The 26,978-nt window shown below is 38.7% G+C and overlaps 2 protein-coding genes across 2 annotated transcripts in view; one reads left to right on the top strand and one right to left on the bottom strand.

The window, feature by feature from the left end:
* Positions 1-18,447, bottom strand: part of LOC106081184 (serine/threonine-protein kinase S6KL) — a 205,821-nt gene extending 187,374 nt beyond the window's left edge. The window contains exon 1 of the mRNA XM_059367367.1: positions 18,043-18,447. Within this exon, the coding sequence (XP_059223350.1) occupies positions 18,043-18,447 (405 nt within the window). The remainder of the gene's footprint in view (positions 1-18,042) is intronic.
* A 2,368-nt stretch (positions 18,448-20,815) lies between these two features.
* On the top strand, positions 20,816-26,384 carry LOC106081182 (uncharacterized). Its single transcript, XM_013242975.2, has 4 exons — positions 20,816-21,031; positions 21,144-21,550; positions 25,501-26,182; positions 26,246-26,384. Exons 1-4 carry the CDS (start codon positions 20,967-20,969, stop codon positions 26,319-26,321), a joined length of 1,230 nt encoding a protein of 409 aa, XP_013098429.2. The 5' UTR covers positions 20,816-20,966; the 3' UTR covers positions 26,322-26,384.
* Positions 26,385-26,978: the final 594 nt, after the last annotated feature.

The raw sequence follows: 26,978 nt of genomic DNA, 5'->3' as shown, positions 1-26,978 counted from the left end.
GTAACCTTATATATATAAAACGACTAGTATACTGTCGATTGCTTCTTTAACCTCGCTTTTACACCCAATGTCAAGGTGTTATGGTATCCCAATTTTAACAGTTTTAGTCTAACCCGTAAAGGTTCATAAAATGTCCTTTTAATATTTCTGTATGTGAAATTTTCCTCGTAATTTGTTCTAAAAAAATACACTTCTTGCTTTTATATTGTTTTTAAATAATCGTAAGGTAGTTTTTATTAATTATTAAAATAAGAATCATATTTGCAAATGAATTGTGCTTAACCTCCATGATAATTCTTTAGATTCACTTCCAAATTGAATAACAAAGTTATCACCATTTTTCTTTGGGTCATTGAATGTAAAAGATCTAAAAATATATCATTGCATTTTGGTTTTATTTGCTTTGAAATTAGCAGATTTTTGGCTGGCTATAGTCCCAAGAGTGCATTGACCTTGCCGAAATGAATGCATACAAACAAGTTAATGCAAAACAATGTATTCTTCTGATAAGTGCTAATCATCATTAACAAATATGCACAACAACAACGTAGTATAACTTTTTCGATAAAAATTGGCTTAGGGCGGGTTTCTCGCAGAGACAATAAAGTTAGTGTTAGCTAACCGGAACATTAATTTATCGTGAGAATAAACCTCCTGCTAACAAATTTGATGCTCTCGCACACTTAAGGTAGTTAAAAAGATATGGCAACATTACAGAACAATCATTACAGTGTTCGCGTACTCAAAAATTTCCAACAACTTTTACGCAAAGTCGTTCGTTTTTTTGTAAAACCTAGTACTGACTTCGACTTTTCGGCCGAACAACTTTCAAAACGTATTATAAAAAAATGGTGACGAAGAAAATGCGAACACATTCCGTAGAGGTGGTACCGAGATATATTCATTTACAGGTAGTGGCAGTTGCCCAACAACAAAATATTGAATGCACTATCTGTCAAAATCAGTGATTAGTGCAACTCTGATTTTGTGTATGGTACTAGTTTACGCCATTTTTTTTTTGATTGCGTGAGCTATGGTTCTTAATACACACACACAACCAAAACTTGTTGACAGATATTGCACTTCGCGAGAAAAAATTGTACTCTGCTGTTTACCGTACACTACCTGGTAGTTATGTCATGGGTGGTACTGAGTTTTATAAGCAAAATATTAGCGACATGTCGCTGCAGCAATACAAATTTCACTTTAATCAATTGCCAATGTAATTAAATACTCACGAAATGGGCACCAATCAATGATGACGTCTTAGTTGTGTGTTGTTGTTTGACTTTTGTTTGTGTTCTAGCATGGCGAAACAATTGAAGGTGGTCTTATTTGTACAACAACCACAATTCATATGGTGCAATCAGCCAACACAAAGAAATTTGTGTACATATGTGTATGTGTGGGCGTACATGAGCAGAGAATATGCGAGAAAGAAGATAACAACAAAGAGAATGCAAACAAAAATTTGACCTCTTTATAAAGTCAAACCTGGCCGGCTGGTAACAGAGACCACTGGTAAGACCACCTTTTTAAATCCGCCTTGGTGTTCTGGCCAAGAATAGAGTCCGTCGGATTTCGCAATAATTTAATAGGCATTTTAGCAGCGAATGAAGTCAGTACTAGGCTTAAAAGAGCGTGTGAGGGCTAAAAGCATTTGGAGAGTTTTGTAAATAACTTCTGGTTGTTTTTTCCCCCGCAGAAGTTTCTTACTCTTTTTGCAAATTTTTACCAACCATGGTTTATCGTAAGCATAAACCCTGTTGACACTGCTCATTAAATTAAAGCAGTATTCGGGAACTCAAAAATTTGTGCAAATTTGGACAAATTTTTACTGCAAGTCGTTCGCGTATTTTATTTGCCAGCAGAAGAGGGCACGAGAGAGAGCAAATTTTGACAGTTCGATAATAGAGAACCTGCAAATGTCCACAGGAATTTTTTTTTGGCAGCAGAAATTTACAACTTTGAACAGATGTTTTGTAAAGCTCAGCTGCTTTATGAAAAGCAGCCGTAACATATAAATACAAAAGCTAACACCAAAATGGATCAAAAAGGCAGTTGTAAGTAAAAAATAAAAAAAAAATTGTTTATTGGTAATTATTAAATTTATTTTATTTTTATTTACTTTTAATGAAGATTCGAGGCAGCCGCTAGAGTTCAGGTATAGAAAACTTGTTAATTGAATTTGTAATTTTACCTCAAGTTGGTTGTTCTGGAAAATCTTGACAAATCAAAACATTGTATCCTTCCAGACATCAAGAAAAGAGCAATTATCGGTTTCTTAATTATTTTGATGGAATCATCCTCATCAAAGAGCTACAATGAAAGGAGGGAAGTTGCTGCCATGATATTTAGTGGGTCTGGCTCGACAGTTAAAAGTTACGCACAGTGGGATTGAAAAAAATTAGTGCAAATTAGTCTGCCAATTGTGAACGGATACAGACATCTTCAATGAAAACTCAATTTGTCTAGGCACAATATCCAGACGTATTAGGTGGTTAGTCAAATGTATCTTTGTCAGCACAACAAGTGTACTTTTGTATACGTTGATGGCATGTAAAGCAATTGTAGTCCTATGCGGTCTTCGAAATGCATGCTGATGCTCGGCGAATGGAAATTTTCCAACGAGAGGAGCGGGAGAAGTATTGTAGTTCCTCATGCGTCTTGGTTACTGATGAGAGAAGGGAGATCGGTCTGTACGACTCCCCCTTGCTCGTGTCCTTTATAGGTTTCAGTAGCGGGATCAGACTGCCCATCTTCCAAACATCGGGTACTATAATAGTGTCCAACGAGAGGAGCGGGAGAAGTAGTTCCTCATGCGTCTTGGCTATTGATGAGAGAAGGGAGATCGATCTGTACGACTCCCCTTTGCTCGTGCCCTTTATAGGTTTCAGTAGCGGGATCAGACTGCCCATCTTCCAAACATCGGGTACTATAATAGTGTCCAACGAGAGGAGCGGGAGAAGTAGTTCCTCATGCGTCTTGGCTATTGATGAGAGAAGGGAGATCGGTCTGTACGACTCCCCCTTGCTCGTGTCCTTTATAGGTTTCAGTAGCGGGATCGGACTGTTCATCTTCCAAACATCGGGTACCATAATTGTGTTTAGATAGGCTGAGGACAGTTGTAAGGTAATCAGGCAGATCCAGATTTTTCAGCATCAAAGTAGAGATTCTGTCTGGAACCAGCGCTTTGTGCGATTACGGATGAAATTCGTAGCTTCACGGTTATCTAAGGAAAATACCTCATAAGTATCGCCAGCACTTTTGATTTAAAAACAATTGTTTTCCAAGCAAGCAAATAAAAAACCAACCAAAACAAAAATCAGCTGTGTTTCTGCAAATTTTCACTGGAAGTCGCTCGCGTACTTTTGCTTGCAAAATTTTTTAAGAGAGTAAAATGGCTCTTACTCTCCTGCAAATTTTTACCGGAAAAATACCCGAACAGACCTTAAGAATTAAAGATCTCATCAGCTGAATATATAAAGGCAAAACATGCGATCGAACCATTAAATCCGGTTTTAAAGAGCAGTGTAAACGGGGTTATATATTCAAAAAACCAAATTCGTTTAACCAAAAGAATATCGATACGATAAATTCTAACCGGAGAATGAGAAACCTGGCCTTAGTGACTTAAATTTGAGGGAAAAAATTTACATTAAATGCGCATAAGCATCGACATGATGCGGATGACTACATAAAAGAATGTGACAAAATAACCATAATTTAAGGTAGAAGTTTTTATGGCTTTGTAGAGTACATATCCCAAGCTCTTATTAATTTCGCCAATTTCATTAAACCAATATACTAAAGACAATTACTAAACTATTCTTACAAAATAAAAGTCAATAAGCCATTCGAATTATGGAGTTAATTTTTAGTTCATTAATTAGAGCGTTCTTTTGACAGCTGCCATCAATTTAACACAAACATCAACCAAGCCCTTAATATAGGCAATCAAATTTGATTGTCATAAGCATAAGCGGCAAACATACAACCACGTACGTATGTATACATATGTATGTACGTCTGTCTTTTATCTGTATGTTTACGTATACTTCTATGTATGCTTGGGCATATTATGTAACTTCATAAAAAAGTTCTATTCTTGTTGATTTGTTTGTTATCATAGGCGTTTGTTATTGTTGTTGTTGTTATTCTTTTTGGCAAGTTATTATTGCTTTACACATATACTGTTGCTTCTTGATTTGAATAAGTTTTCGCCTCGATTTGGGTTTGGCAACGGCAGCGTAGTTATAAATATTCATGGCCTGACAATTTATGCGTCTGTGAATAATTTAGGATAAATAAATAAGGGCTAAATGGGCCAAATAATGCAAATACTTAGAAAAAAGGGTGAAGGTTTTATAGGCGTTTGATTTTTCTAAATTGAATTGTATTATTTCTTGTTCTATAAACTGAGAGAGAGAGAGAGAGAGAGCGCGAGAGAGAAAGAGTGGGTAGAACCGTTAAAATCCAGAGAAAAATAACATTGGTTTAGCTTTGTGCAAAGAGAATTAAAGTAGAATAAACTCTGCCTGTTTATGTTGCTGTCAAAGCATATATTTTTCTTTTTAGGTTCCTAGCAAAGTTGGTGTTATTTTGCGACACCCTTTTTGTCCGAAGGAACATAAAAGAAGGAATAATTATAGGATTAATTACATTACCTATACCTATGAAACGGGTTGCATTAGTTGTTGTTGTTGTAGTACCAGTGTGTGGTACACTGAGGAGGCAGCCCTTGCTGATGAAGGAATTCATCGGGTCAATCCGGTACATACAACCGGCTGCCATGGGATTGGGGTTGCAATACTAACTGATGTTTGCCCAGAAGTAGCAGGAAAAATCAAAACTCTGTTTGAAAATCATACTATTCGAGCACCAAAAAAGTGCTAAATGTGTTCCAAGTTCTATTTTAAGTTCTAATGTAAAAAACGAGAAATAACGGCCAGAACCAAAACTCTGATGTTTGGAATAAATGACAGTCGTATCGATTTCTTTAAGGATTTAAAATTAGGTGATCAATGAATTTTAGAAAACCGTAAATTTAGGTAGGTACCAAAAAGTACATAATAATGTGCAATAGGTTATATTCGTCCATAAAGCCTTGTAGTGACTTCATTCACAACGAAAATGCCTTTTAAATTATTGCGAAATCCGACGGACTTTTTTCTTTTTTTTTCACACAACAAATATTGCAGCAGAGTTGATTCGGCTGTTCGCATGACATAATTACCAGGTAGTGTATCATAAACAGCTGAGTACAATGTATTCTCGCGAAGTGCACTATCTGTCAATGAGTTTAAGTTGTGTGTGTGTATTATAGTTAAGATCATTACACACACAAACAGCAAGAAATGACGCGAACTAGTTACATACACAAAATCAGAGTTGCACTAATATCTGATTTTGACAGATAGTGCACTCTATATTTTGTCGTTGGGCAACTGCCACTACCTGTAAATGAATATATCTTGGCTGTGCGTGTGAAAAGTCGAAGTCAGTACTAGGCTTAACGCACTTTGCCCATAATCAAATAAAGGAGATAAGCTAATTTTTCGAAAGTTTTACTTAAGCACCAAAAAAAATATTGAAAAAATATATACCATCAGTGACGGTAAACTTACATTTAGAGCTGCATTCTGTACAATTTACTTCTTTCGAGAAAACCCCCCAAAACATGTTGACCGATTGGGACAATATCGGTATCAAATGAAAGGCATTTCGAAGCACAGTACGAAGCTGATATAAATATTTGAATTCAAGTACATATATGGGGAAACCCCAAGCCCTCAGCATTTTTATACCCTACACCACTACTGTGGTACAGGTCAAGCTCACGCACTCTCACGAGGCAAAAAAAAAAATTTAACGCACGACTTTTTTATGTCGACTCACGTTTACGTACGCTCACGAGACAAAAATGTTACTCACGCAAAAATCACGACTCACGAAAAACCTGCGAATCACTGTTAAAAAAATATTTCTTCATGAAGCGATTAATAATTTTTTTTTGCAAACGTCGGCGAAAAGTTGGAGGAAAGTAGGCGAAAAAGTAGTACTCTGCTTAAGTGAGGAAAATGGCAAAAATTTATATTAGCAACCCTTGATATCGTTTGGACTAACTTTGTTTTATTGGTTTAAATGGTTAGTTTTTTTATTTATTTCCGAAAAAATAAATCTATTGGGTTGCCCAAAAAGTAATTGCGGATTTTTCATATAGTCGTAGAATGCGAATATGGTATTAAAATTTAGATCTAAGTACCCAGGAAGTCGCCCTAAACCCAAAACTCCTCCAAACAGACATATTGGCCGTTCGTGTCAATATGGGACTCAAATGAAAGGTATTCGAGAGTAGCTTAAACAAAGCCCATGCAATGGCAGGTGTCCCCACCCCAAAAAAAAACCCCAAATGGGCATATTAGACGACTATGGCCATATGGGACTCAAATGAAAGCAATTTGGGTGTAGATTAGAAAAATGAAATTAAAATTTGTTTTAAAGTAACCTCCTTAAAACACATCAAATGGGATATTTGATCCATCTTGACAATATGGGACTCAAAAATAGAAAAGGAATCCATATTTGGGGTAAAATGTTTGTGCGTAAGCATCAAAGCACCCCCTAAATAGAACTCATTTCCGGTACATATCAATATGAGGCTCAAATGAAATATTTTTGGGAGAATTTGATACTTATATTTAGGGCAAAAGTGGCGGAGAGCCAGCTCCAGACCCAAGCCCAAAACGCCCTCCAACGCCATGGCAATGAAAGGTATTTGGGAGTAGAATACGAATTTGACATCCATATTTGAGCGAAATGTCTGACGATAATATAGAGCTCACTTCTTACTTGCCTACTTCTGCGCTTCAATGACATGAATTCGATATCCACATTAGGAGCGAAATGTCCCCATTTTAAAACTTTATCAAATTGGGACTTGTATATCGACCATTGCAATAAAGGGCTGAAATAAAAGTCCTAGATTTGGTATTATTTTGTACTTTTTTACGAATTGAGTTAGAGCTGCAAAATTTTATACACTGGTGCACAGGTGATTTCTAAAATCAAATCTAGTAAAAAAAATTTAATCATCTTATCTACCATCGCCCACCCCCAAAACTGACACCGATTTCGGAGTAGAGTTCGAATCGCCCATCCATAGTTGTGGTCAAATGTTTGGGAGGACTCCCCACCCAAAAAAAAAACATCCGATCGGTACTCAATGATACTAAAATGAAAGGCTTTAGGGATAAAGTGCAAAACTGACACTGACAAGACTTTCCCTTAGTACCATGGCCCTCTGACGAGGAGATTCGATGCTATGCGTCACATAGGAGGTAGATCCAAATATCTCCCAATGGGCGAAAAAAACGCTGCAAATTTTTTTTTTTTGTGGGTGGTTTAATCAGAGTGTTGGTGCCCAGTGGAATTTTTCAATTCCTTGAGGATATGTTCCTCGTCGATAGTATAAACTTTGTAATCAACGAAGTCTCATGGTTGGATCCCCACAAAAGATGCCACGACTTGATTTGCAAAGACATAGACGAAATTGGACTGAAAGTTAAGGGCACATTTCTGGCGATGACTAGTGAGATCATGAAAAGGTCCCTGACGAGACCATCAAAATGGACGACCAGTGGGTTAGGGATTGAACCCATATGGAGCAGCTGGTGCATTATTTCCTGCTGGAAACATTAGGCGTTAGATAAGAGTGTTCGCGTGCTCAAACATTTTTGCAAATTTGCACTAATTGTTATTGAAAGTCGTTCGCGTACTTTATTTGCCAGCAAAAGAGAGCGGGTACTATATTTGCCAGCAAAAGAGAGCCACCAATATGTTGAGAGTTTGGTAATTGAAAGTTTTTACTGGAGGTATTTTTCCAACAGAAATTCGCAGCGTCGAACAGCCGTTTTATGAAAATCAGCTGTTTTATGAAAATCAGCTGTTTTATGACAATCAGCTGTTTTAGAAAAACCAGTTGTTCGCGTACTTTATTTGCCAGCAAAAAATAGCGGGAGAGAGTGTGAAAGCCACCAAAATGTTGAGAGTTTGGTAATTGAAAATTTTTAATGGAGGTATTTTTTCCAACAGAAATTTGCAGCGTCGAACAGCCGTTTTATGCAAATCAGCTGTTTTATGAAAATCAGCTGTTTTATGACAATCAGCTGTTTTAGAAAAACCAGTTGTTCGCGTACTTTATTTGCCAGCAAAAGAGAGCGGGAGAGAGTGTGAAAGCCACCAAAATGTTGAGAGTTTGGTAATTGAAAATTTTTAATGGAGGTATATTTTCCCAACAGAAATTTGCAGCGTCGAACAGCCGTTTTATGAAAATCAGCTGTTTTATGAAAATCAGCTGTTTTATGAAAATCAGCTGTTTTTTGAAAATCAGCTGTTTTATGACAATCAGCTGTTTTAGAAAAACCAGTTGTTCGCGTACTTTATTTGCCAGCAAAAGAGAACGGGAGAGAGTGTGAAAGCCACCAAAATGTTGAGAGTTTGGTAATTGAAAATTTTTAATAGAGGTATTTTTTCCAACAGAAATTTGAGGCGTCGAACAGCTGTTTTATGAAAATCAGTTTTTTTTTGGAAACCAGTTGTTTTATGAAAACCAATAGAGAGCGTTTTTACTCTCCTGCAAAGTTTTACTGACAAATTTTAACTGTAAAAGTACGTGAATGTGTTGGAGAATCAGACCCCGATCTTTGCTGATGGAGTCGCAGACGCAATTCAGGTCTACTATGTCATTGAGATTACGATTGAAATACTGCTATACGATGAAATGCCCTCGAAACTTAGGATTTGTATGAATAGTATGGGGCGCTCAAGGCCTCACATTTGAAGACGATGTGGTTAATGTTGTTGTAACAGTTGGTTGAGCATTGATCTCTAAAGTGTTGGCTGGGTTAAGTTAAATATCCTAATCTAAGAAGTCTGCACTATGCGTCTAGATTGATCTGGTGGTTACGCCAGTAGGATTGGATGGGCAGGTGAATATAGGTGTGTCGTGTGGTCCCTGATTATATGCGGGGCACAACACAATTAGCACTTTGGCTTCAAACTCAGGAATTGAGGCGGTTGCATCTGCTGGAACAGAAAAAAATGGAAAATGATTCTGAACTACTTTTATAAGCTACGAATGGATGGACAGGAAAGCTATTCACCGCCGCCGCTACCATACATACATGAGGAATAACGATCCTTTAAAAGCTGCCTTTGCCCTGATCATTTAAGGTTTATGAGCTTTTAAAGTGCGATGCGGAATCTAAAGAATACCTAAATCAACCCATAGCGTTAACTTAGGTTACCGTTCTCGAACTCGGTCGTCCTCAACGAACAAGCAGGTTGCTATTCTAGTTGATGTTGTTGTTGTGGCCACATTTCCATGTGGAGGTGGCAATCCTCGACAAGCTCCTGTATGTGAGGTGGCCATTGGTTATTTAAAGGCGCCAATGACTCGCTTTGTCATATCGAGCATCATAGGCACTCAGTATTTGTGCAAGAAGAGCCCGTGCCGCCCGGCCTCTCACTGAGACTCTTTGCTCGATACCGCTGATTATCCGCGGCTGCAGTTGCAGCTACTTCGTATGGAGCATCGGAAGTGATGAAATCCTTAACGCAGCATTACTGCCTGGCGCTCACACAAAGTAAGCCACTCAGGATGTGGACCCATGCTCATCCATAAAAGAATACACGAAAATGCGGACTTATGGGACAGGCTTTTTTTGAACTCTCTTCTTGTATTTCTTCTCTCGTCTCTACCTTCGACCTAGGGACTCTTTGCCTCCTAATTTTCTTCTCACTTGGATAACACAAAGGGTCAAACTGGCTTCCATGTAAAGCCATCTGTTGTTATACTCATTGATCCTTAATAGAAATAAGAGATTCGGATATTGGTTTAAAATTCCCCTAAATCAGTTCTCCTAGTCGCAGAGATTGGGCTTTTTTAAAGTTGGGTATGGGGGAAGAAATTCGGTCGCAACTTCAGATATCAAAAATTAAGTATCCTATTTTTAACTACGGACTTTTTAAGCAATCTATGGAATTTTCAAAAATAAAAATCTGTGGGACGAACAGTAGAGCTGGCAAAATATCGATTGCACTATCGATATTTAGTTTTTGAAACAAGAACAAGTAAAATGCCTTAAGTTCGGCCGGGCCGAACTTTGGAAACCCACCACCTCGGGTATATATGTAAACCAAGTTTCATCTATATCCGGTGAAAATTGCATACCTTATGTCCCATAGCAGTTATATCGAAATATGATCCGATTTGGACCAAGTCATTGTTCAATTGTGTATAACAAAATATTGGTCTTTGTAGTAGAAATATCGAAAAATTAACCGAAATCGGACAATAAATGCGCCTTTTATGGCGCCAAAACCTTAAATCGAGAGATCGGTCTATATGGCAGCTATATTCAAATCTGCACCGATCTGGGATGTCGGGAGCACAACTCACTGTCCAAAATTTCAGCAAAACCGGAAAATAAATGTGGCTTTTACGGCCCCAAAACTTAAAACCGAGAGATCGGTCTATATGGCAGCTACATCGAAATCTGGACCGATCTGTGCCATATTGCAGAAGTATATCGAGGGGCTTAACTTAACTAACTGTCCTATATTTTGTCGACATCGGACAATAAATGCGCTTTTTATAGGCCCAAAACCTTAAATCAAGAGATCGGTCTATATGGCAGCTATATCCAAATCTGGACCGACCTGGGCCAAATTGAAAAAGGATGTCGAAGGGCCTAACAAATCCTACTGTCCCAAATTTCAGCGCAATCGGATAATAAATGTGGCTTTTATTGGCCTAAGACCCCAAATCGGGTGATCGGTCTATATGGCAGCTATATCCTAATCTGGACCGATCTGGGCCAAATTGACGAAGAATGTCGAAGGGCCTAAGACAACTCACTGTCCCAAATTTCAGCGCAATCGGATAATAAATATGGCTTTTATTGACCTAAAACCATAAATCGGAGGATCGGTCTATATGGCAGCTATAACCAAATCTGGACCGATCCGGGCCAAATTAACGAAGTATGTCGAAGGGCCTAACACAAATCATTGTCCCAAATTTCAGCAAAATCGGATAATAAAATATAGCTTTTATGGGCCTAATACTCTAAATCGGCGGATCGGTCTATATGACAGCTATATCCAAATCTGGACCAATCTGGGACAAATTGACGAAGCATGTCAAAGGACCTAACATAACTCACTGTCCCAAATTTCAACAAAATCGGAAATTAAAATATAGCTTTTATGGGCCTAATACTCTAAATCGGCAGATCGGTCTATATGGCAGCTATATCCAAATCTGATCCGATCAGGGCCAAATTGAAGAAAGATGTCGAAGGGCCTAACACAACTCACTGTCCCAAATTTCAGCGCAATCGGATAATAAATGTGGCTTTTATTGACCTAAAACCCTAAATCGGAGGATCGGTCTATATGGCAGCTATAACCAAATCTGGACTGATCTGGGCCAAATTGACGAAGGATGTCTAAGGGCCTAACACAACTCACTGTCCCAAATTTCAGCGCAATCGGATAATAAATGTGGCTTTTATGGGCCTAAGACCCTAAATCGGGGGATCGGTCTATATGGGGGCTATATCAAGATATAGTCCGATATAGCCCATCTTCGAACATATGGACAAAAAAAGAGATCCATGCAAAGTTTTAGCTCAATATCTCTATTTTTGAAGACTGTAGCGTGATTTCAAAAGACAGACGGACGGACATGTTTAGATCGTTTTAGATTTTTAAGCTGATCAAGAATATATTGGGTTGCCCAAAAAGTAATTGCGGATTTTTCATATAGTCGGCGTTGACAAATTTTTTCACAGCTTGTGACTCTGTAATTGCATTTTTTCTTCTGTCAGTTATCAGCTGTTACTTTTAGCTTGCTTTAGAAAAAAAGTGTAAAAAAAGTATATTTGATTAAAGTTCATTCTAAGTTTTATTAAAAATGCATTTACTTTCTTTTAAAAAATCCGCAATTACTTTTTGGGCAACCCAATATATACTTTATAGGGTCGGGGAATGGATATTTCGATGTGTTGCAAACGGAATGACAAAATGAATATACCCCCATCCTTCGGTGGTGGGTATAATAAGCGATGCGACACTAAATGTATCCTTAAAGATGTATTGCGCCTATAGAGGGCGCAATTTTCATCCGATTAGGCCAACTTTTTGTACAATGATTTCTCTCATGACTTTCAACTGACTTTATTAACCTTGGTTTTATTTGGTCTGTGCATTAATTTAGCTTCTATATAAATGGATCTCCTGATTTTTAGTTCTCATTTTCGTTTGAAATATAGGAGATGGGAATGCATAAAAAACTATCGAAAATATCGAATGTTGCGATTTTCGATAGTTTGCCAGCTTTAGGTTAAAGTAAATCAGTTTTCCATTATTATCCACAACTTTGATGTTTCATCGAAATCATTTATTCTCATTTTTCTATTAACCTATTGGACTCAAATGTTTCTTGGACCACCCTATGTCAAATATGTTATAAATAATTCAGTGTTCGCTTAGCTCCTCCCGTTATGGTTAGCATTTAATATTCAATTTAACAAATCAATACCTCATCACATATTCAATGCCAAGAGTAGGGTGGTGAGAGCAATGAGTTCATTGGCACAAAACTACGCAGTACAATAAACGCCACATATTTATGCCAAACGAATTCCAAAAACAGAAAAAAGTGCTAAAAAATAGCCAAAAAGTAAACATAACACAACCAACCGACCAACAAACACACAAAAACAAATAAACTTTGGAAAAAAATAAAATCACAAACAAAAAAATTCCAACAGAGGGATGAAATCCCAAATGGGGTAAAGTAATAGCACAAAGGCTTACTTCAGGCAAGAAACTAGCACACTTGATAATCATGATGTTGTTGATGATAATAATGACGATGTAGGCTACCATTCCTCGAATCGAAGGCAATAAACTCTTAACGCCTTACTTGACTCCATGGCTGGTGTGGTGGGAAAAACTTTGCGTGAGTCCATCCAAGATTTCAACGCCCTATTGCCGCCCTGCATTTTACTGGTGCCAGCACCAAACCAAATGGAGGAAACAAGGGTTGTTGCTATTGATGGAACAGGCAGACAGACAGACGCAAGCAGCAAAATTTCTCCCTCCAACCGTATACTACCAGGCAAACTGCAAGCAATGAGAAGACAACGGCAGGCGGCTAGGAAGAAACTTTTAAGGTTTAGTGGTCGCCTTTTTTTTTGTAACTCCTTTTTTACATCTTCCTCGTTATTTGCATTTTTAAACGACATGATATTTCAATTTTAAAGTAGTTTATTTTCCATGGAAATGAATTTTTCATACTGCCAACCCCATTTACAATATTTGAATATGTCGTTTGTGTTGCGTTTTAGGTCATTTGAATATGGGAGATATGATTCGACAAGATAACAAGAATTTGTTGATAAAAATCCTGTACAACATAGAAATCAAAGGCGTAGAAATAAAGGATGCAAGAAAAAATTACAAAAAACCCTCCCCCTTGGCACAATTTTTATACCCTGCACCATAGGATGGGGGTATACTAATTTCGTCATTCTGTTGGTAACACCTCGAAATATGCGTCTAAGACCCCATAAAGTGTATATATTCTTGGTCGTCATGACATTTTAAGTCGATCTAGCCATGTCCGTCCGTCTGTCTGTCTGTCCGTCCGTCTGTCTGTCCAAAGCACGAAGGAGTAAAGCTAGGCGCTTGAAAATTTGCAAATACTTTTTATTAGTGTAGGTCGGTTGGGATTATAAATGGGTCAAATCGGTCCATGTTTTAATATACCTGCCATATAAACTGATCTTGGATCTTGACTTCATGAGCCGCTAGAGGGCGCAATTCTCATCCGATTTGGATGACAGTTTACATGAGATGTTTTGTTATCACTTCCAACAACTGTGCTAAGACTGGTTCAAATCGCTTTATAACCTGGTATAGCTGCCATATAAACCGATCTTGGATCTTGACTTCATGAGCCGCTAGAGGGCGCAATTCTCATCCGATTTGGTTGAAATTTTGCATAAGATGTTTTGTTACCACTTCCAACAACTCTGCTAAGTATGGTTCAAATCAGTACATAACCTGGTATAGCTGCCATATAAACCGATCTTGGATCTTGATTTCATGAGCCGCTAGAGGGCGCAATTCTCATCCGATTTGGTTGAAATTTTGCATAAGTTGTTTTGTTATCACTTCCAACAACTTTGCTAAGTATGGTTCAAATCAGTACATAACCTGGTATAGCTGCCATATAAACCGATCTTGGAGCCGATCATGAGCCGCTAGAGGTCGTAATTCTCATCCGATTTGACAGAAATTTTATACAATGGCTTCTCCCGCGACCTTCAACATACGACCTTCTAGTATGGTATGAATTGATCTATAGCTTGATACAGCTCCCATATAAATTTATCTCTCGATTTTGCTTCTTGAGCCCCTACAAGGCGCAATTCTTATCCGAATGGACTGATATATTACACAATGACTTCTACAATGTTCAGCATTCCATTAATGAATGGTCCGAATCGGACTATAACTTGATATAGCTTCAATAACATAACAGTTCTTATACATGATTCTTTGTTTGCCTAAAAAGAGGAGCCACGCAAAGAACTCACCAAACGCTATCCATGGTGGGTATATAAGATGCGTCCTGGCCGAACTTATCACGCTTTTTCTGTTTAAAACGTTTCATTTCCAAGATGTAAGTTTATTTTTTCCCTATAGTAACCTTAAAATGTGTGTTTCATATCTAAATTTGGTATCAAGCAACTTGGGGGAAGACCCCAAAAAAAAAAAACCGAAAAAGGAAGATGTTGACCAACTGGGACAATGTGGATATTAAATGAAAGGTATTTGTCAGCACGAAACGAACCTGATTTAAACATTTGGACTCAAGTGTCTGAGGGACTACCCAACGCAGAAAATTCCTCCCCAAATGGGATTCCAATAAAAGGTCTCTTATGGATGTGTGCAGAGACCAGATACTTGGGGCACCGCTAACCCGCAAAAGACCAACCAACAGAACATGTACAACGTTCAAAATAAATGGGACTCAATTGAAAGGTTCCCAAAGGATCAATTAATTCCTATTGGTACGATTCTAATATAAAATGACTCAAGAGTGTAGGGGGTCGCCACATCCCCAAAAGTACTGGAACTACGTAGAAAACAAATGGAAGATCTGTAGGGAATGTAATTCTGTAATTCTTAAAAAAATTTGTTAAAAATAAATTTTTTTCAAAAAATAAAATTTGGACAAAAGTTTTTATTAGAAATTCTTTAAAAATAAAATTTCGGCGAATGGTTGTGTAAATCTAATAATCGACGAAATTTTCTTTAGAAATAAAATTTTAACGAAATTTGTGATAAAAATAAAATTTTGACGAAATTTGTGATAAAAATTAAAATTTGACGAAATTATCAAAAAAAAAAATTAAAAATAAAATTTGACGAAATTATCAAAAAAAAAAAATAATTAAAAATGAAATTTCGACGAAGTTTACGAAAAAACTTAATTCTGAAGAAATTTTCCATAAAATTTACTATTGACAAAGATTTTGATAAAAATTCAATTTTGACAAAATTTTCGACAGATACATTTTTGACCTTAAATTTCGACGAAATTTTTGGTAAAAATTTAATTTCGACGTAATGTTCCATACATATAGGTTAGGTTGAACACTATGGACATACACCTAAGCCAGTAATGGGCTTAGGCCGGTCGGAGGCCGCCCCAGCCCCAAAACCCCTTAAAACAGGTTTATTTGACGATCATGACAATATGGGACTCAAATGAAAGGTATTCGGGAGTAGATTACGAATATGGTCAGGAAGTAGGAATAGGCTTTATAATTTTTTGATAACGGAAGGGGTCGGACCCACCACCGTTACCCCAAAAACACCATCCAAAATCAAAAGTGTAACGATTGGCACAATATGGATATCAAATGATAGGTATTGAAGAATAGAATACGAATATGTAATTAAAATTGGCTCCAAGTAACCAGGAAGACGCCCCAACTCCAAAACTTCTAAAAGCAGACAAATTGAATGTCCATACCAATATGGGGCTCAAATGAAAGGTATTCGGGAGTAGATTACGAATCCGGCATACAAAATCAGGTCGAAGTGTAGGGGATCACCGTACCCCGCCAAATGGGCCATCATGTCTATATGAGACTCGGTTTGTTTGTTTGTTCCGTAGGATCAAAAAAAATTTCTTAAATTTTTCACAGATTGTGTAGGTTTTTGTATAAAGAAACATAGGTTATCTAACTTTTAGATATCGGATGGTGGCGGTCCCTCCCCCTTACCCCAACAACGCCATCCAAAATCAAAAGGCACAATATGGGTATGATAGGTATTGAAGACTAGAAAACAAATATCGTATTAATATTTTGGCCAAAGTACCCAGTGGGCCGCCCTAACCCAAAACTCCTCTAAACAGATATATTTGACGTTCCTATCAATATGGGACTAAAATGAAAAGTATTCGGCAGTAGATTACAAATACGCCATAAAAAATTAGGTCATAGTAATGGGAGGTCGCCCAATCCCCAAATGGGCATATCAGCCGACCATGGCTATATGTGATTCAAACTAAAGATATTTGGGAGTAGATTACGAATATGACATTGAAATTTGGGTTTAAGTCTTGGTGGTGCTTTTCCTCCTAAAAATACGTCGAATAGGTTAATTGAACCATTATGGCAATTTGGGACTCAAATGAAGGGTATTTGCGAGTAGAATACGAATCTGACAACCAAATGTGGGACCAAGTGTCTGGGGGTCCACCCTTCCCCAAAAACACCCCCAACCAGGACTTATTTACTGACCATGGCAATATGGGGCTCGAATATGTAAAATATAATAGAATAAATATTCAAAGTATAATTTTGTTCCATATAAAGTAAAAGAAGGCGCAGCGGAGCGGACCCGGCTTAGCTAGTGTTATATGTATATTAAAATCTATCACTGTTTTTTGTATGCTCCGTATAGGTTGAAAGACGGCTAATTCGATTTTACTAAAACATTCACAGATGCTGTAACATGAACCCGTGTTTAAAGTGGGGAATATAATTTGTCCATATATGAAGGGGAGCAATGGCTCCCCTTACTCTAATTTTCAATTTTTAACAAAATTTGATATAAAAAATAAGTTTTCACAAAATTTTCTTCAAGCATACCTTACCAAAATTTTTACAAAACTTTCTATAAAATAACAATTTGACAAAATTTTCATAAAAATCAAATAAAAAAAAATTAAACTTGGTAAAACATTTAGCATTAGCATTTAGAGGAGCGCAGAAGATCGAACGCTATTCTAAGTTCGGCTTATGAGAAAAATGTTCTGTTATAGCCAATGTAAATAGGTAGTAAACTATGTAGGGCCATTGTGGACATTCATCTAAGCAACAAGCAATGGATTAAGTATCAGACCTGACAGAATGTTGCTCCACAAAAATCGATGGGTTGTACTAATTCATAAAAAATTAAACTCCTACAGGTTCTCTCCTCCCAAAAAGACACTGCGGCCCTGTTTGTTAAGTAAACATTGTAGAATTGTATACGAAAGATAGTTAATTGGGTCAACGGTGCCATAGGAAACCAACACATATGCCAATCTAACATAGGTCTACATAAAGATAAGTAGAGAAAATGATAAGTGAACAGCTGGTTCAAGAAATGCTTGCATTGAACTCCTTAAACAAACTGTCACCTCTATAAATTTAAACACTTCCCAAGGGTTGGGTTGTTGGAATTTTTGTTTCTTAATGAATTTTTGCTGGAATGCCAATTTGTAGCCACCATATTTACACCAACAGCTTTTGTGGTCAAACTAACTTTTGTTGCCACAGCCTCGTATGTTTGCATCCCCTTTTTCCTACCACATACCTAACAAACCATTTTTCTATTGTTCCATATATAAGAAAATAAAAATAAATTAGGCGACCACAACAATAAAAAAAATTAAGGTGACGTTACCTGTTTCAAACGTTGCTGCTGCTGTTGCTGTTGGTTCAGTTGATATTGTGGTTCTGTTAATACGCCAACATTTTCAGCTGAATTATCAGCTGGTTTTTGTTGTCGTCGTCGTCGTTGTCGTATATCTTGGATATCTGCACCTCCTCCTCCTTCTGATTGTTCGTTGGCTGTAGTAGCTACTGCACGTCTAGTTGCTTTGCTGGTGGTGCTTCTGCTGCCTTGAACATTCACAACAACGAATGGATCTGCTGCCTGTAGTTGGTAGTTAGGGTGCCTTTGTGCTGTTTGTTGTGCTACTAATGATGATGATGTTGGCTGTGTTGTTAATTGTGGTTGGCTTAAATTCCTCGAAATTTTCCTATCCGTTTTGTGATGGAAATCATTCCTAGATTTAGCATTGCCCATTAAAATTTTGCAAAATGTTATTAAACAAGAATTTTTCTACACACACGCACACACACACACTAACACTTGTGTTTCTTTCTTTTCGTTTTTGCTTAAATGCCACTTTTACAGTTTCACACATTAAAATTTTGGTTTTGCTATAAACTTTTCTTTGTTTTAAGTAAAATTTTGTTTCCAATTCGTTGGTTAATTCCTTGTTCACAGAATAACGAGAATCGTAAAGGATTCCCAAATTAATTTCAAGATAAATTGTCGACTCTCTTATTGATTGTTAGCTGAGCAGAGGACAAAGTAACGAAATGAATAGAAAACGATATATATTTTTGTTTGTTATCGAAAAGATGGTCCAATCGATTACTACGATTTCGATTAAAATCGATTTTTAAAAACAAATTGTTTGAATTTTTGAACAACTCTGTTTCTATAGGGTCTTTCAGCCTATACAAAATATTTTTCAATTTTTTCGAGAAATGTTTTCAGAACAACACTCATATTACACAAATACGCCTGTGGTCAGTGGTAAATTACGCAGGTACAGTGTGCACCATTGCTGAATAATAGGAGGTTAGGTGACTTCCTAGGATTCAGTGAATAAGGTCAAGCCCAAGGCTTGCCCATAACCATGGGTTAAGCCAAGCGATCAGCTGACATACATTTTTTTTTTAATTTTTGCCTGTACTTGGCATTTGGGATGTTAACTTGCACTTTTTTACATTCATTCCTTGATTACTTTTTCTCCTATTTGATGACATTTTCAATCGACAGATTTGACATCCTCAAGGATGTTCATGGGACCTATGAGTCGAGTGGGTCTGGCTGGGCAGTTAAACAGGTGACGTGTATCGTGCGGTCCCTGGTTACAATCGGGACATACATCTTGCACGTCGGCATTAATCCTTGATCTGTAGGAGTTGAGGCGGATGCTTCTGCCGGCACATAATTGAGCCAGAACTACTCTGGTTTGCGGGGGGAGGTCGATTTCTTCGAGTGCAATAGGTGGCGGTCGTTCTCCAAGGACTACATTCACCCGGTAGCCAATTACCGCATCTGCTACTGAGTCTGCATGAATGCTGTCTAGATCTGCTTGATATGCCGCTTGACTTAGACGTTCTCTCTTGTAGCGCTGAACCTCACGCTCTAGATCATCTAGGCGGTTGTAGGCACCGGATTGATCCGATGGAACCCTCATCTGCAAGGGCTGCCGCCTCAGTGTACGTGTTCGTCTATATACGCAACGGCAGCATCCCAGCCCAAATATTGCCAGGCCAGTGACGGGAGATGTATCATTTTCGCAACTAAACTGCAACGGTCTCCGTGGCAAGATCGATGAGATTGTGGATTTCATGAGTCGGAAAGATATATGGGTCGCAGCGATCCAGGAGATAAAGCTGACCAACACCTGCAGCTTGCACAGTTGTTACGGATACAATGTGCTACGTAGTAGTGGACTTTAATATAGTGTTTAAGCGAAAGTCGTATAGTTAAAAAACGATAACTGAATAGTAAACGTATATGCTATTCAGTAGACACTTTTAAGGATAATCGACATCGTTAAAATCAGCTTTTTTCACTAACGAAAAGAAATTCGTTACCTAAGCGATGGACAAGTATTTGGTGTTAACTTTAACCAAATAAATAAAGATAAATATTTACATTAAATTCTTTGCGCTTCTTTAGTTTGATCACAAAATTATTTCATTTTGTTGATAACTTAAGTATTTTCTCTTGTATTTTCTTAAAAGATTTCGGCTATGTGTGTCACGAAAAACCGTGGTAGTGTGTGTTTTTGAATATGAAACAAAAGTTGTCCGCCAAAGTTTTATACGAATAAATTGGTATTCATATAAGTTACAGAATTGCGGTGCACTACCGCAAATAGTAATAGTGTAACACCAAATAGCTTTCATTAAAAAGTTATCGATTGATTTAAGAATCGATAAATAATTTATTCTCTCTATATTCAATTAAACAAATCGTAACAGAAAAATACTGCGTCATGTTAATCACTATTTTTAATTTTGCCAACTGGCTCAAAAAGAGCCATCTGGCATTCCACTTTTCATATTACATAACTCTGGCCACTCTGTGTTCACATAAACAACCTTTTACCTGTGATGGAAAGTACAAACTTCCAAGTCGTACCACAACGTCATGAACATAAAATGTAGATATATTTAAAGGATCATACATCCATTGTTTTATAGGTGCATTAAATTAAAAATGCCAGCATAATAACATAATTGTTCTCCTACCATTTTCATGGCCTCAAATTGGGTATCATATATGCCTGTCCACCTTAGACTTTAGTTTGATAATGTACTAAAAATAGTTCAATAGCATTGATTTTTCCCATCTCTGAAACCATCAACCACCAACTTCAGTAAAACATACCGACCAACCACCAATAGCAGCTATAACCAAGCACGAGGAATTCTCCAGGATTTATTTTTATAAGGATATATTTCATCTCAAAAGAAAACTAAGAAAACCCTGGACTAATATCATCCGACACGTCCAAGATGGATATGAGCTTAGATGATATAATACGGAGCAAGAAAATTAGTGTGGCCCCGACAAAAAGATTGTGAGTTGCATGAAAAGTCAGGATTCGCAATAATAAAATAAAAATGGCGTTAAAGAAAAAAACACAAATTTTACCGAAAAATCCCATAAATTTTCTTTCTTATTGTTTGCAGTCCGGTGAGAAAGCCCCCATTGAGGAAAACCTTAAACAGACCGGCATTTAAGGAGGCTGCTCGCATTACAGATGCTCGCGTCAAAATCATTCAGAAAAATCGTGCCAAAATTCGTGATGCCAGAGATAAATTGGCCGAGATCACACGTAACAATGGTGATGTGCGAAAAAAATTATCCCAAAAGCAGGAATTAATCGGTGCGAAACCCTATAAGTCGAGTAGCTTTAAATATAGCCGTTTGGGTGATGGCGGCCGAATTGGTAACAAAATATCTATCGATGGTGGAGGTTTAAAGACACGAAATTCCGGCTATAAGTCATTATCCACATCATCACTACGGCGAAATGACATATTGGAAATACCAAGAGGCTATGTTGATTACGATAATATGGAAAAAATGGAAGAAGGTGAGTGGAGTTGTAGGCATATACTACTTGGATGTTTATATTTTCGCCAAAATATAAATTGAATTAATCACGGGATGATAATTTTTGAGTAGAAATTTGGCAGTGGATTAAAGAAAGTTTTTCCTATGTTTTAAAGCGTTAAGCAATGCTGTGTTACAATCTATGCTACCTAGACAAAATCAAAAATTCGCCTCAAAGAGGTGTTGCTCTGCTGCATGCCGTTTAGATGCGCCTGAGTTTAAACTTGAATCGGACAGCAAATAAAATGTTGCCCATAAACAGGTGCAAACTTCTCACATATCAATGAGTGCAGTCCGACTGAAGTTTAAGTTCAATGATAAGGGGCCTCCTTTTTATAGCCGTGTCCGAACTGCGTGCCGCAGTGCGACACCTCTTTGGAGAGAAGTTTTACATGGCCTAGTAGCTCACCTATGTTGCCAGCATTTTTTCTGATGGTCTCGCCAGGATTCGAACCAAGGCGTTCAGCGTCATAGGCGGACATGCTAACCTCTGCGCTACGGTGGCCTCCGGTGGCGGAATGCTTCTTATACGGAGTAGCTGTAATTGCTGTTGCAGACAATCAGCGAAATCGAGAATAGAGTTTCACTGAAACTGTCGGACGGCACTGTCTCTTGCTTGAACATTGAGTGCCTGTGGTACTCGATATGACAAAGCGAGTTATTGGCGTGTTTAATTACCAATGGCCATAATGTTTCCGCGGCGGTCGGTCGTATTGGCTGGTAATAGCTTGTTGAGCTGAAACTTTGCTTAGATTCTTTTTTTGTCCATAGGCAGGTAAAGTTCGAAGATGGGCTATATAGGACTATATCTTGATATAGCCCCCATATAGACCAATCCGCCGATTTAGGATCTTAGGCCCATAAAAGCCACATGTTTTTCGGATTTTGTTGAAATTTGGGGCAGTGAGTTGTGTTAGGCCCTTCGACATCGTTCTTTAATTTGGCTGAGATCGGTCGAGATTTGGATATAGCTGCCATATAGACCGATCCGCCGATTTGGGGTCTTGGGCCCATTAAAGCCACATCTATTATCCGATTTTGCTGAAATTTGGAACAGTGAGTTGTGTTAGGCCCTTCGACGTCCTTCTTCAATTTGGCCCAGATCGGTCCAGATTTGGATATAGCTGCCATATAGACCGATCCGCCGATTTGGGGTCTTGGGCCCATTAAAGCCACATCTATTATCCGATTTTGCTGAAATTTGGAACAGTGAGTTGTGTTAGGCCCTTCGACATCTTTTTTCAATTTGGCCCATATCGGTCCAGATTTGGATATAGCTGCCATATAGAGCGGTCTCTCGATTTAAGGTTTTGGGCCTATAAAAGGCGCATTTATTGGCCGATGTCGCCGAAATTTAAGGTTTTATTCTCTCGATTTAAGGTTTTATTGTCCGCATTTATTGTGCGATGACGCCGAAATTTGGGACAGTGAATTGTGTTAGGCCCTTTGACATTTTTATTCAATTTAGCCCAGATCGGCCCAGATTGAGACGTTGGAGCATTTCCTTTGTCATTGCCCGGCTTTCGCGTCCCACATATACCGGCACTTAGGTGGAGATACAATACCAGACATTAACCAACTTAGGGAAGTGGTATTGAAAACAATTAAGGATTTTGTAAGTAACACGGAATTCCCAACGTACAACAAACCGATTACTGGCTTAGGTGTATGTCCATAGTGGCATGGGACGGATTATTATCTGCACCCTCTTTTCAACCAAACCTAATCCGATTTCACGGAAATTTGACACAGTGACTTATGTTAGGCTTCATCGTGCCGATGATGAAGACCGCACAAATCGGAGCTAAGATATCTAATTGTTGTGGTGTCATCCATCCTGACCTGCTCATCAGCATCTCATATCCCTTCACATCCCTTTCCTGGGACCCTATACAGACTACCACTTCCATCAGGAGACAAAGTGCATAAGACAACTACATGCTGTCTAAGCAATACCTTCTGGGCTGTTATCGCAGAGACCATCCAAATAATCATTTTGTGGATAGGTATTCACCGCCCAGAAGCCCTAAGGTAGATCTAAATGATCTAGAGCGTGAGGTCCAGCTGTGCAAGAGAGATCCTCTTGATCAAGCAGCGTATCAAGCGGGCATAGACAACATTCATGTAGATGCGGTGAATAGCTGCCGGGTGAATGTGGTACGTGGGGAACGAGGCCTCCCATTGTACCTGAAGAAATTGACTTCCCCCGCCAAACCAGAGTAGTTCTGGCTGAATTAAGATCCGGCAGATGCAAATGCAAATTTTGCCCATGAACATTCCACTAAGGAATAGGGGCAAACTTCCCACATATCAATGAGTGCAGTCCGATTCAAGTTTAAGCTCAATGATAAGGGGCCTCCTTTTTATAGCCTAGCCCGAACGCCGTGCCGCTGTAGTACCTCACAAATGTTGCCAGCATTAGGAGGGGAAAACCACCGCTGAAAATTTTTTCTGATGATCTCGCCAGGATTCGAACCCAGGCGTTCAGCGTCATATGCGGACATGTTAACCTCTACGCTATGATGGTCTCCGGCAGATGCAGCCCCAACGTGCAGGATGTATGTCCCGATTGTGAGCAGGGACCAAACGGCATATGTCACCTGTTTAACTGCCCAGACAGACCCACTCGTCTCAGACCCAGATCCCTGTGGACGCACCCCATCTTACTCGCAGAGTTCCTGAATCTGGACACTCAACAGAACCAAGCAGAACGCAACACACTGCTACAACAACAACAACCAATACAAAATACTCCCCAACATGTGCCTATTCGTTGATTTGGTCCATTAGTCATGCATCTTCATTGATACATCAAAAATCCATTTTCCAACACATAACGATGACCTAGGATCCCCCGGCATGGGATAGCTATTGTGATGTTCTTCGTTATCGCGAGAAGCTTTGCTGGGTGCTAGCGAGCGAGTCCACAGGCTGCGGATAGTGGAATGCTCCATACGGAGTAGTGGCAACTGCAGTACGGGGACAATCAGCGGTATCGAGTGGAGAGCCTTAGTGAGAGGCCGTGCGATATGACAGGTAGGGTTATTGGTGGATTTTAATAACCAATGGCCATCATGTTCGCGTTGCAATCGGTCGTATATACCGGAACGGGATTGCTCAGGTATGACAGGTAGGGTTATTGGTGGATTTTAATAACCAATGGCCAACATGTTCGCGTTGCAATCGGTCGTATATACCGGAACGGGCTTGCTCATTTATTAGAGCCGCCGCTGCACATAAATGTGGCTACAAAAACAACAATCTGGATTCAAGTACGGATTGATGGTTGGGTTGGTTGAAAATACGCTCCTCAATGTTAATATACTAATTTATGATGATTTGGTCCATTAGTCATCCTTCCTGTTGGTCATCACTAATTTATTTCCCTTTGCGTATCGATGAGCTGTGATTCAGTACAGACTGATAGTCCCAGCATGGGATAGCTGTGAGCACCATTGAAGCTGGAGCATTGATCTGTGTGGTGTTCATTGCTGTCACGAGAAGCTTTGCTGCGAGCTACCGGGGCCTTCAACAGGTTGCGGAATGCTCCATCCAGAGTAGCTGTAACTGCAGTCGCGGACAATCAGCAATATCGAGCGGAGAGTCTCAGTGAGATGACGAGAGGCACCGGCTCTTGTACAAATACCGAGTGTCCATGATGCTCGATACAAAAAGGCGAGATATTGGTGCCAATGGCCACCCTGTTCCCGGCGCGATGGGTCCTTTGGACCGGAACGAGCTTGCTCGGATCGTCACCTCCACATGAAAATGTGGTTACTATTGTACATCAAAAACACCAACAACAGACTGATGACCGGCAAAAGATATTCTTTGCTCCTTCGCTTTAATCCTTGCCTTTTCTTTTTGTAGCGCTTGTATTATCTCTAGTTTCTCCATTTACTGATGATGTGTTTTTTTTTTAACTTTCAGAGGAATACGCTGCTGCCACAAGACTAAGCCGTACCGTGCGAAATGACATGGTCTATGACATGGCACCACCAGCTCCCAGACGTATGGATTCATGGGGCTCGTCGGCTAACAATGACCACTTTGATCCCTTCGATGTCTATGAAGTTCCTCATAATTCGCGTCATGAACGACGCATGTCACCTGATTTACCACCGCCACCAGCTAAGGGTATACTGCGATCAACAATGCGTGATCGTAGTCCAGATCCATTTCAGCGTCGCTATGCCAATGAACATTCGTCACATTTGTCATATGAAATGCGTTCACGTTTAGAAAGGGCACCAGATCCACATGCTTCCATGGGTATTTTCTCGAATCCCCTAAATCCACCATCGCCACCAAATTCTGCATCGTTTGGTGGGGGAAAATCATCGTCATCTGGCTATCGTATAGTTGTTAGCAATTTACATCCTAGCGTAACGCAATCGGATATAAAGGAGCTCTTTGAGGATATTGGCGAATTGTACGATTCGCGCATAGTAAGACCTGGTGTAGCTGAAATTATATACAAATCACTGGCCAATGCCGAAAAGGCCGTAGACACTTATCACAATCGTCAATTAGATGGTCAACCAATGAAATGTCTGTTGGTGAATCCACGGGCATCGAATAAACCCACAGCACCTGCAATAAGAACTTCAAGGTAGGCTTATAACACAAGAAAACAATGACAGTTAAATGATTCTTTGTCTTCTAATCCCCACAGTTCCCACTCATCGAACAAAACCCCCTTAGAAATTGATATAGATGCTTTGCATAAAGTGCTATTCCGACGTCATTAGTCTTGTATATCTTGTAACAGAAAGAGAAAATCAGAAAAAATTCAAAACCGCAACATTCAACAAATCTAAAAACCGCAACAACTACAACAACATGAACTCTAATTAACTATTATTGTGTATGTAATCTCTTGTTTTGCTTTGCTTTACTTCTCTTGTATTCCCTAAATGCATTTCAATGTATATTGAGTTAGGTTCATTTCAATATTACTGGACAATTACCAACAAGCATCAACCACCAACCCATCAACCACCCATCATCATCCCAAGGCAATTCCCGATTTATTTTGTAATTTATACTTTGTAACTCTATTCTTTAGTAGTTTGTTTTTGCTTTAATCAGTTTTATTTTCTTTTTTTATTAATGTATGTATAAGTATCGGCTATTGCTTGCCTCCCCTAGCCCTCCCTGCAACCCACACACCTCGTAAGAGAGTGCAAGTATTTATACTGCGAGATGATGTCCTTTTTAAGAAGTTAAGAAATTCATTTAGACTGGTTTGTTTTGCTCTTTTTAGGTTCTTTTATTATTAAATACACACACACACAAACATACATCATGCATTCATCAAGTGAAATATGAATGTAGGGGTAGTGCACGTATGTATATACCACTACCATACATGCATACAAATACAAAAATATTTCATTGAAAAATAC

The sequence above is a fragment of the Stomoxys calcitrans genome, chromosome 4, assembly GCF_963082655.1.
Source record: "Stomoxys calcitrans chromosome 4, idStoCalc2.1, whole genome shotgun sequence".
Lineage (NCBI taxonomy): Eukaryota > Metazoa > Arthropoda > Insecta > Diptera > Muscidae > Stomoxys > Stomoxys calcitrans.
This window is presented reverse-complemented; position numbering and strand designations above follow the sequence as displayed.